The sequence below is a fragment of the Diplotaxodon limnothrissa genome, linkage group LG5 (genome assembly GCF_057381915.1).
Source record: "Diplotaxodon limnothrissa isolate DT_005_m linkage group LG5, D_limnothrissa_male_GT1.1, whole genome shotgun sequence".
In the NCBI taxonomy this organism is placed as follows: domain Eukaryota; kingdom Metazoa; phylum Chordata; class Actinopteri; order Cichliformes; family Cichlidae; genus Diplotaxodon; species Diplotaxodon limnothrissa.
Window position 1 is genome coordinate 29,687,796 of NC_140600.1, and position 12,611 is coordinate 29,700,406.

General features: G+C 38.8%; 1 protein-coding gene across 1 annotated transcript in view; it reads left to right on the forward strand.

The window, feature by feature from the left end:
- Window positions 1-354: 354 nt before the first annotated feature.
- The window catches only part of rspo4 (R-spondin 4), a 31,246-nt gene continuing 18,989 nt past the window's right edge, over window positions 355-12,611 (forward strand). Inside the window, exons 1-4 of the mRNA XM_085354487.1 lie at window positions 355-433; window positions 7,652-7,840; window positions 8,777-8,914; window positions 12,218-12,424. Of these exons, the coding sequence (XP_085210613.1) occupies window positions 355-433; window positions 7,652-7,840; window positions 8,777-8,914; window positions 12,218-12,424 (613 nt within the window). The remainder of the gene's footprint in view (window positions 434-7,651; window positions 7,841-8,776; window positions 8,915-12,217; window positions 12,425-12,611) is intronic.

Sequence of the window (12,611 nt, forward strand, 5' to 3'; positions counted from 1 at the left end):
CACCTATCCGTCTCTCTCCTGTGCTCTTCTTTGTTGTCTATGGCTGCCTGTCTCATCATCTCAGCCCTAAATCATCTCTGCGAAACAGGACAAAGAGAAAAAGGATTTTTTTCCTTGTGTTTCCTCTCTTCTCTCACGTCAGCACTCATTCTTATTTCTGCTTTGGTCCCTCACGTTTATCTTCTTCCCTTCATCTCCATCCACCCCTACGTCTTTTAAACCCTGAGTCTTTGCCCCTTTCTATTCTCGTTTCTTTCTGTGCCTCACAGTGGAACTATATTTTCAACTGAAACCCTGGAGTCTTTGCAGATGTCCGCAACCCGGCACTGAAACGGGTGCTTACCAGCAGCCCAGATGCATTTGCCACTCCTTGTGATGTCTTTGTTATGTGAAGTGATCAGGATGGGGTCCGGCATCATGCAGAAGCAAAGTGGTGAGTACACCATGAAAAGACCACAAAGAGGCTGTTAGCATGATAGCATTACAACAGCAATTACAGCAGTTTCAATTTTTTCCCACTTTCTTAACAAATGAACTTATGTTCCACATGTACAACAAAACAGGAACCAACTGGAGATACTTGTGCATTATTTTAAAAACGTAACGATACAGACAAACGATACAAATATATATTTATTCATCATCATCATCATCATCATTATCATTTAGGACATGCTTACACTAGAGAGCAGGTGTCATTAAAGAAGCTTAGGTTGATGCAGTTCTTGTTTACACAGCTCTCATATAACTTTATCATCATCATAATGATATTTATCTGGTCTAATTAAATCACCTAACACAGAAAGATCCATTTTTATGTTAATTACTCCAGAAACCCACAAAACAAGTATTTCAGAAACATTCTACAGAACTTATCGTACATAGATTATTTCTTTTAAATAAGAATCACTTTTTATTTCCACGAATTACTTTATTTCCTCGGTATTCAGTGTATAAACTAGCCTGTCTTTTCTTGTTAAACTCTGTACCAGCATATAGTCACAGTGTTTGGGAATTATCTCCAGATCCAGATTTGTCTCTAATCACTTTCTTATCCAATCCCTCTGAAAACAGTCCAGACCACAGCCACACAGGTCTGTGGTAACCCTCATGCTCACCGGTGTCTGGTATTTCCTAAGAAATCAGAGACTAATAGAGGGGGATCCGGTCTCAATTAGACCAACATTCTGGCTTGTAACATTTTTCTCTCTGCCCCCATCACCCACCTAGAGGTCAAGTGTTAAGATAATAATTATAGGGGCTTCATAAAGCCATCAGTTGCCACTAACACTCACTCAGGTTTATGCGCTTCCAATTCAGGTAGTGAAAAGGCAAATTGAAAGAACGAGAGATACATTTTCAAAATCTTAATTCTGTCATGTGCGTATGATAAACATGTGATGGCACTGGACGCACACAGATGGTAACATGACACATGAATAATTTATTATTTAGTCATCTTTATCATGTTTCACATTTAAAATTAAATCATTGCCACAAAATGGCTACTACTGTACAGCATATGTAAACAACTTCATGCAATTCCTAAAGTGGAATCTTTAATCCTCAATGTTTCCCAAATTAGGCAAGAACATTAACCAAACACATTAGAAGATAGCCTGTAAAATATGCAAGTTATAATGACTTATAAAAAGTCCTACTTAAAAAGTAATACATTATACGAGCTGAACATTGCATACTGGATGACATTTGATGCTAATACCTTAGAACAGGTTAATGTTGGATTGCATTTATAGGTCTAAAGGGTTAAATGCTAGCTGTTGGAATGACTGCTTGACCTGCTGTCAGCATTCATCTCTTTTTACCACGGAGATTTATGCTGTCATTTGATTTTTCCTTCCCGGGAGGAGGCACAAATTCCTCAGGGGTTGTGTCAGGAAAGGGAGGGCATCCCACGTAAAACTCTGTCAAATCAAACATGAGGAGCTACCAGCTGGGACGACCACTTGTGAATTAGGGAGCAGCAGAAAGTAGCTTAATTTTAATCTGTCTTTTCTCTTCATTCCTTGTTTGCTCTTTTTTCTCCTGCAATTATCCCTCACTCTATCAGTATTCATGTTTATGACCGACTGTAGTAAAAAAAAAAAACACTCAATGGGGGAAAAAACAACAGAAAATTGTAGAAAAATGCTTCCACCTACTCCTCTCACACACTCAAAAGACTTAATATGACAGCATAACAACTTGCAAAATAAGTAAGAACTGCACCATTATTATGAGACACATCATCCAAGTCTGTAATGTGCAATGAAGCAAAGTACCATTTAAGTTTGGATGACTTAAGCCTTTTTTGAGCAGCACACTGAGTTTTAGTCAAATCATTGCCTGTCTGCATCTACCAGGTCTGTCTGTATTACTCAAAGTAAAGACTTTGTGGGCACAGGTGTTAGAGAAGTTGTTTACCCAATGTTTTATATTTTATACTGTAGCAATGGCACTGGGAACTTTGAAAGTAGTTAGTACTTTTCTCACTGGCTACACATTTATGATTATACATTAAGGGGTGAGCCACGCATCTTAATTTTTTAATTCTGGTGTTTCTGGTCCGATTGTTACAGGTGTATAAAAATGAGCACCAAGTCTGCCTTTACAAATTGTTGCTAAAAAATGAGTTTGGTATTCTGATAGGATGCCATCATTGCAACAAGTCAGTTTATGAAATTTCTTCTCTCAGACTCTAAGTGGCATTATGGGAAAGTGGAAGCATTTAGGAACCACAGCAACTCAGCCGTAAAGTGGCAGACCACGTAACGTTACAGAGCAGGCTTGCTGAAGGGAATGGTGCAGTAGCTGCAGAGGTCCAAACCTCTTTAAATGTGCATTAATAGCAGCACCACAAATATGCAAATACTATATAAAGCACAGACTTCTTTGATAGTTATTGGTCTGGTTTGCAACCCAAAACTCAAAGTCGCCCCCCCAGTAATGCATATCTTTAATCATTAATACAACAGAAATCAGTGAGTTACAGGAAAAAATCATAACACATACAGTCGTTACGATTGGTAAAATAGTTACAGAGACCAAAACTATTTGTCATGCTGTAAAGTTAAGCGTTTTAACATGGGAGTCTACAGGGAATGGCTCATTTTTTGGTACCAGCAGTACAGTTGGTGGAGGTTCTGCAAAGGCTTTATGTTTCACTTTCTAAGACTGCCACTTGGATGCTACTAGTGATCCATGTCTGTTCACCAACAATTTTGGCTAAATGATTTTGCCTTTTGGGAAAACATAAATAGGTAAAGAATAAAGTCAAAGAATTTTAAAGAGTCAAAATCTTTAAAAACGAGCCCCAGGAAATTGGGGGGGGAGCATTATGTTTTAGAAAACTACTGAATCAATGCCCCTGTTCATCAAAGTGTGTGTAGCAGCATTAAACATGAAATCATCAGTCAATATTAAGCAATTGCTGCTACATCTGCAAGAAAAGTCTGACTAATTATTGAGCAACCTTCTTTGAAACAGCATAGAAGATGAAGAACATTGCATCATTGCACTGAAAACAGACAGTAATCAAAACAAGTATAACATATAAAGAGAAAAATCTACAGAGTCTCCTTATATTTCCCATTTATTATAGTTAACATAAAAACAATTAAAAACAAAGCTGCATCAGAAGACAAAACAGCCTATCAGGACCATCATGCAGAGCTCTAATGTCACATAAGGTAACAGTTTTATGCACTCAAATCAATAATGTTGTGCAAACACCTTATGAAGGTTTTACAGATCTCCAGGGGCTCCATAACAACATTTAAAGCTAGTAGAAAGTAGATGAAAATGTAACACAAGCTGGGAGATCAAGAGGTGAAAAAGATGTTAAATTGCAGCACATTTTTGACTCGGCTGCTGTCAAGTGTCTGGACATTGGGACATGACGGTAGCACCCCTACAGCTTGTGTTTTTTTAGTGTGCATCTCCACCTTTTTCTAGTTAATGTACACATTATGGAGCACTGTTGAAACATATCTGTTCCTGTTAAGAATATATTTTAAAATAGATGTGATCATTTTAACTTAAATATATAAACTTATAGCATAACCAGGATTTGTTTGTTTTTTGATTGGGTTTTTTAACTAGATTACATATACCATGTAAAGAAACACAACTTAGATTTTCATTATAGGGTTCATTGCATTTTTTTTAAAGTTCTTAACTTACACACAAATAAACAGCATCATATGTCAACTCAGCTGCAAGCTGAAATTTCAGACATCAGGAACAAACTGCTCATATGGATATGACAAGTTGGAGAACTTGTTAGCTTCAAAACCATTATACAATATTGTTTCCTTATTTTTCCTATTTAAACTTACTAATCTCAGTGATCGTTATGCCGTCACTTTCCTTAAATACTCCAGTTTTGTGAATTGTGTTTTAGGGTGTAAGCTCTTTCCAAAATGTTAACATCTTTCCCTGAAACCCCAACAGATCTTGTTACACCTGGTGCTTGTTAAAAACCCAGGGCAATCCCATACGAGGTCAAAGTTTAGCGTTTTACGCTACCTTAACCTGCCGCTCCTCTGTAAGTCCCTTAAGCCTGCAGATCGATAGCATATGTGTAGAGAACTGTTTTTCAGACAATGAGCTGAGCGCTCAGCGGGTCTCAAAACCCAAATGGATCACTGAGTTATTCTGGGGAAATCTGCTCTGTTCCACTCTGCACTGGAGTTGAAAACTCTGTCTTTGGAAATCTGTTATCTTTAGTAACTCTGCCAAGATCACTTGAAAACAAATCTTCAACACCAGAAATTTTAATTACCTTTTCAAAGGAGTAGAACCTATTACATTTGATTTAGTGTTTTATAAAAATAAAAAAAATTACCAAAGCACTATTGTCATGTAGATGTTTTCATAGGTGAAATATATATATGAAAACAGAATATATATTATATACATTTTGCATTCTGCTCAAATTTTGGTGAATGAAATTCCATTATTTTATTTATATGATGGTTAAGACAAGTTAACCTTATTTGCTAAATCCATGTAGCTTGTATATCTTTGCGATGCAATTATATTCAGTTCTCAACCAAAGTCACCTCGAGGCACTTGATACGATAATTAAGAGAAATGCCAAAAATGAGTCCCCTGTGAGCAAACATTAGGCGACTGTGGGAAGGAAAAACTCTTTTAGCAGGAACCTCATGCAGAACGTGTCATCTGCCACGACATGCTGAGGGTGATGGGAGGACCAAAGACACACAATGGAAGAGTGCCAGAGATTAATAATAACTAATGATAATAGTGTGAATGCATTAATTTAGCTCCACTATCTCATTCAGATATGGTGAGCTCTGTTTCTAAAAATTAAAGATGGTGACAGATACAATGATTAAATAGTGCCTTCAAAACAGCAGACTGCAAACAGGTGCTGGATCACTCTTCTTATAAAGTCTATGGTTATAAACGGACTATTGACAGACGTGAGAGGAACAGCTTATTTTTGACTGGACGTATGCCATTAATAGACTGATAGTTTGTCACAAAATGTCTTTTTATGGTATCAGGTGCAGTTAAAGATTTTATATGTATGAGAACATACATACGTACAAAAAAAATAATTTTAAACTTTTCATAATGTAGTCCACTTTTTAAATGTTTCTGAGCTTTTTAACTAATCGTTTTATTTCTATTTCACTTAAAAAAAAAATCATAGTCCTAATAATTAACAGAAGCTCTAAAATGAAATCTTTGCCCTTTCTTGAAAGATGAAAGAGTTCACAGGACACGTTTTTCCAACTAGTTTCACTGCTTCTCATCTAAACTAACAGGACACCTATTAAAGAAATCTGTTAATCCAGAAAAGAAAAAAACCCGCAGGAAAGGAAAAGCAAAGGGGAACCCACACTAATGTGGATGGCACTAAAAGACTGATATATACAGAAGAGGAATTAAGGAAAGAGGAAACAGCTGGGGACCAAAACACAACTAAAGACAATCAAAGCAGGGACAGGAAGAAAAGCTGCACATCCCATGATTTAGGAAAACTAAACCTCAAAGTAAACACAGGAAGTAACTAAAGAAAACAGACAGAAATATTGAGAGTGAGGCATGGGACAGTGATGAGGAAACAAATACAGATGAGACAGAAGGAGGAACAGAATGGAAACCGACAGGGGAACTAGCCAAATACAACCCTCAAATCAGTAACTAAAGCTCAGAACTGAAAAGAAAGCTAGATTTCACCAATTTACAATCCAAAGAAAACCAAAAATTAAAAACTAAAGATAATTATGCACAAAACTTAAAACGCCAGCTCCAACCCTTGAATGATTATAAGAAAAAACTGTTAAAAAGCTGTTCGTAACTCTTGATTTGACAGTCAAAAAAAGGTCAACATTTAATGAGAAACTAAACAAGACTATACACGATTAAATGTTTTCATAGTTGCCTTGACGTTACATGATCTTCTGTGTCTTTATCTATGAACGAATAACATGATTTGGGTTTTTGAAAACTTTTTAAGACAGGTTTCACTTTTGCTTTTGCACACAAACACATCCTAAACCACAGCCACACATAACAAGGTGAATGTAGTGACCCACAAGGATCAGAGTGTGATTGCTCAGACTCACGCACACTCGCTGTCTGCTGCTCAATCCAAATTTCCATCCTACCTTGCTTGTCTTTCCATATCCCTCCTTATCCCCGATGGATTGAAAGCATTCTTTCTTTCTTTGTCGAGTCTTCTCTGTACCTGGAAGCAGACACAGCCACTTGCTTTTGTTATAATATAAGACTTACCTTGGCTTAGATCTAAGCTTGACTGTCATACTGTACCTCACTGTTACAGTACATATCACATTTTTGGGATAGAAATAGATTAAAATATCTACCTGTTGACATATGTCACTTAATAATATGTGATAATAATATATTTATCAAAACGTTGTAGAGCTAAATTTTATTTTTATGAAAGAAAAATCCCACTATTAGTCATTATAAGTTATAAGTTGAGTTACTGATCAGTGCTTCAGTCTGTAACCTCTGCAGTAGCAGGGAGTCCTCGATGAATAAAAAGAGCGTTGGTGCTGTTTTCATGTCAAATAAAGAATATTTCATACTAAACGTAAGCCTACTCATTATCAGCGACCTACAGTTTCTAAAGAGCTACTCATACCAAGAAAGTGTTAGACTATCAAGTCATCAGGAGTGCATCGTCAGAGTGACATGTAAGCTTTCTCAGGACACAACTTCCTTTGTGCACCTGGTAATGTACATGTAAGGAGTTAGCTAAAAGGACATATAGACACAGCATCACACTCTGTGCTCTTCTCTATTCGAGCTAACAAGGCAGCAAACTAAGAAATATCAAAGATGCTGAACCTCAAAAAGAAGTGTGTGCCATTACGAAAGCAATTACTACAACTATTTGATGGAGTGAAATACTGTAACGCTTCGATGCATGATTTTTATAGAGTTCCTGGTAATGTGTTGATTTTCAGCAGTGGATCTTTCCCGAAATTCTCTTGGTATCTTGAGGATTTTTGGTCTCTCCTTTCCTTCCTCATCCTCTCGCTTCCTGGCTTTTATTTATTCCTTACTCGCTCCCTCCTCTACTTTTACTTTAATAACTCCTCTCCTGAATGCAGCTCTGGCTTAATCGTCTTCCTATTGTCTCCTGCAGCTCAGAGAGAAACATCAGAGGACTGTCGGAGCTGTTTGGAGTGTTCCCGGGACAACGGCTGCGTGCGTTGCCCAGAGCGACTCTTCCTGTTCCTGCAGAGGGAGGGGATATCTCACCATGGAACTTGTCTCCACGCCTGCCCTGCAGGACACTACGGACAGAGAGGAAAGGATGTCAACCGCTGCATGAGTGCGTTTTGTTTTTTTACTTTCCCCTGCAGAGATCTCTGACTGTGATCTCTGACTAAATATTTGCTGATAGTCTTACTCACATTAGCACGTATGACTTAACTGTCTTGAGGTCTGAAATAATGAAAAACAACCGACAGTACTCATACACAGAGTCTGCAGTCCCAGACCACTTCTTCTTTCTCTTTCTTTTCAAGATGCACCTTGCTTAATTCTTTCCAGAAACATGCTGTCCTAATAAATGAAAAGAAAACTTTACCCAACAGCACATAGTTTCTGTCTCATTTACTGGGAAAATCAAAGATTCCACAATAGTTCACTTTATTTCTTTTCCAAACATATTTACTATCACTGACTCCCCTTAACCTTAGCACAAAATGCAATATTAAAATCCTTTCTGATTTGCCCTTACCTCGGAGAAACAGTGAAAGAGCACACAATCTTCCCTGACTGCTCTGTGAACCGTGACTTCTAATATTAATATATAAAGATTCTAGATACAACAAATCAGTTGCTTGGCATCTCAAAATGTCATCAGCACAAAGTTTGTTTTTGTTGGATGCACGTATTGCACAATCTGTATCTGTCAAGCACACAAAAGAACACGTTCTGTCTGCTTAAGGCAAACAAGACTAAAGCAAAATACAAATCACCTCTCTGAAAGTGAATTGGTTTTAACTGTTCCTGCGTTTCCTGACATAACAGCAGGTTTCAGTAGGAAACATATGATATTCAGGAAGCAAAGATGCTACTCTCTTTTTTCACCTTTAGTTTTCAGCAGCTTTGCTCTCACTGGACAAATTCAGCTTTTTAATTATTGTGTTCACCCTCTCAGCTAAAATGAAAATATGTGTGACCAGGTGAAAAATTGACTTTTTCATGTAACAATGAATACCCAAGTACTCTACGTTGTGTGTGATAATCTGTTTCCTCTCAGAGTGCCGTTCTTCAGACTGTGAGCAATGTTTCAGCCGAGACTTCTGCACCAAGTGTAAGCCTGGCTTCCAGCTTTACAAAGGCAAGTGTCTGACCCACTGCCCAGAGGGAACTCGTGCCCACCAGACAGACTGCCTTGGTAAGTTACACTTTTGATATCATTTGTAACTTAATAAGTCAAATCCTTTGTCCCTCTGTTTGTGATCCTGAGAAAAATGTATTTTGACATGATTATTATTACAGATAATGGCCTCTAGAAAACGGAATAAGCATTAATATAGTATAATAATATATAGTAATATAGCACTAATAAATGAATGAATGTTGAGAGTGAATGGTTGTCTTTCTCTACATCAACTCTAAAATAGATTGGTGACCCATTCACCCTTCGGTCAGTCTCTCTCCTCACTGCACCCTGACTAAAATCCTATTAGCACTGTTATTGACATTAGGTAGGTAAAAAGCTATTGCTTCATGTAAAAAAATAAATTGTAGTAACAGCTTTGATCTCACCAATTTAGAGTGAGTTCCTTCACTCTCCAAGAGCTGTCTCCAGTGTACAAAGCTAGTTTAAAGGGTTGATTTGAAGGATTGCTTCCCTAGGACACAAGCCATTGTTTGCAGTCCCATTCACTATAATATCTGTCTTTCCACATTTGTATTAGGACTTCTTCTGCTTCTAGGCAGGCATTTCATCTTCCTCTCACACCGGATTCAGGGCAGAATGCATCCATACATTGACTAGCTACTACTAGCTCCACTGCTTCTTGGACTGTGTGGTACAGACTATCCAAATGACTGTGTTTCATCTGTTGTTAGTAAAATTGTTGTATTTTATTACGTTTACTAAGTGCTAGTTAGCAGGTATGTGTTTCTATTTCTATTTCTAACAAACATGAACACTGATTTACTATTGTCTACAAGGCTGCTTTTGAAATTACAAAAAAAGAAATTGCAAATGAATTTCACTTTTGCTACAACACTTTTTGACGGAAAACCTCTTAAGCAGTACAACTAAAATAAACATATTGTTTCCTATCTTATTTCTTGTTCTAACTTACTGTATGAAGTGTATTAACTAAAGCTTTCCTGACTCCAGCTATAACAAATGAGGGTCTGCTGTGCAATGGACACATTAGTGAAACTAATCTGAAAGGTTTAATCAACAGCAGGCCTGTTCTTCCAAGCTCATCTCCTTTTATCTACTTCTCTGGCTCTGTGGCCACATCTCTACTGTGTTTCATGTGTGATTGAGTGAGTATTTGATTATCTGTGGTTTGCGGGAGTTTTATCTCACTGAAATTTGCCTAATAATTTTGCTAAACTGAATTTGACCTGTACCTTTTGTTTCACATGCAAAGGATGTGGCATTAACAGAATTTCAAACTGTTTATCACATTAAATGAAGATGACAGCATGACTGCTACATTTAAAGGGGGGAAAATCTACCTTCCTCTAGAACATGTCTTACACTCCTCTACTCCCTTTCTTTCTCATCCCAGTGAAATTCTTTTTGATGGAGTCAAACCAGAATGCAACACACGATTCATATTAAAGGTCTTCAAAGAGGTTTTAGAATTTATCTTCATATCTCATTGTGTATCATCTCTGCCTTCTGACTAAGTGAGATGTATTGTAGAGCTCACTCATCATTTGACACTGGTCGATATTCCTCTGCCTTCTACAGACACCATCTGCAGCTACTGTTGCTTCTTGGCATCGAGTCCACATCTGTTTTTCATATCAGTGTTAGGGTTTCATGTCTGACTGTTAGTACACACCTCAAGCAACTGCAGAAAACAGTCTCTGGAAATCTCTTTATTTCAAATCTGACAGTGATAATGATAATGATTTCCAATTGTTGCTCCGTTTTGGCAAAGGTTACAGATTTTCCTTTGTGGTCTGTCTGGAAATTTTTGCAGCAGCTGATTTTGAGGGTGACATCACTCACCATTCAGCCAGTTACTGCAAGTGTAATGACCACTGTAGTAACTCTTCATCTAGCATTCATCTACCTTTGATTATAGCAACGTGTTTGTAAGGGTCTGAAATAAAATGTTAGTCTTAATATAAACTGCTCAAAAAAATTAAAGGAACACATTTTGATCAGAGTATAGCATCAAGTCAGTTAAACTTCTGCAATATTGATCAGGTCAGTTTAGTAGCACTTCATCTGTTTTTTCACTAGTTTTGCATTTGGCTAGGTCAGTATCACTATTGGTAGCATAAAGTGATACCTGGGCCCCATCCATCCATCCATCCATCCATCCATCCATCCATCTTCTTCCACGTTATCCGGGGCCGGGTCGCAGGGGCAGCAGCCTAAGCAGAGAAGCCCAGACCTCCCTCTCCCCAACCACCACCTCTAGCTTATCCGGGGGAACACCAAGGCATTCCCAGGCCAGCCGAGAGATATAATCTCTCCAGTCTGTCCTGGGTCTGCCCCGGGGCCTCCTCCCGGTGGGACATGCCCAGAACACCTCACCCAGGAGGCATCCTTGTCAGATGCCCAAACTACCTCAACTGGCTCCTTTCGATGTGGAGGAGCAGCGGCTCTACTCTGAGCCCCTCCCGGATGGCTGAACTTCTCACCCTATCTCTAAGGGAGAGACCAGTCACCCTTCAGAGGAAGCTCATTTCCGCTGCTTGTATCCGCGATCTCATTCTTTCGGTCACTACCCACAGCTCGTGGCCATAGGTGAGGGTAGGGACGTAGATCGACGTGTAAATTGAGAGCCTGGAAGCCAACGTACAGCTAATCATTGGTAATTTAGCTCCTCCAGGAAGGTACTTCAGTAAGTACCATTGCAAGAAGGTTTGCTTTATCATCCAGCAAAGCCTGAAGAGCAAAGAGGAGATTCCAGGAGACAGGCAGTTACTCTAGGAGAGCTGGACAGGGCCGTAGAAGATGCTTAACCCATCAGAAGGACCGGTATTTGCTCCTTTGTTCAAGTAAGAACAGGATAATTAGTGTCAAAGCTACAAAATGTCCTCGACAGGGCACTAGGTGTGAATGTCTATGACCAAAAAATTTGAAACAGACAGTTGCCAGACAGTTACTGTGGAACCCAAATGGCAATTGCTATAGAATACAAGAATAGGCAGGTCCACCACTGGTGCACTGTGCTTTTCACATATGAGAGCAGGTTCACTCTCAACACGTGACAAACACAAAAGCGCTATAGAAGCCATAACATTGTTACACTTTTGTAACAACATTCAGCATGACTGGTTTGATGGTGGGTCAGAGATCGGCTGAGGAAGAATATCTACGAAGAGACACACAGACCTCTACAGTTTAGGCTGCTGTTAGATATTGGGATGAAATCATTGTCAGACCCTTTACTGGTGCCATTATTTTTACTGTATTGGTACTGACAATTACAGTCTGTTTTGTGTTAAAACACTCTTTTTGATGAGGTTTTTCTATTTCTTCCATTAGAAAACTGTGTCCTAGCTCCAGTGGGAGAGTGGAGCGAGTGGAGCGTCTGTCTCCGGGATGGCGTCACCTGTGGTTTCAGGTGGGGTAAGCAGACGAGGACTCGGGTGGGTGGCCAGACCGGGAAAACGCCTGACGATAAAGCAGCACCAATCTGCCCACCTCACAGCGAGACACAGAGGTGCAGGATGAAAAAAAAGTGTACCACAGGTGAGAAAGGATACGAACCAGTAAGAAGGATGGCAATTACAGGTGCGAACAGTAGGTGCACTCTGGGCTGAAAGATTTAGCGGTTAATGGGTTTAAGAAACAACAACAGATTCTATCATCTGCTTCTAATAAGTCGGATGCCACTGATCATTTAGCTGCTTTATTTATTATGTTGGGCTGCCAACAT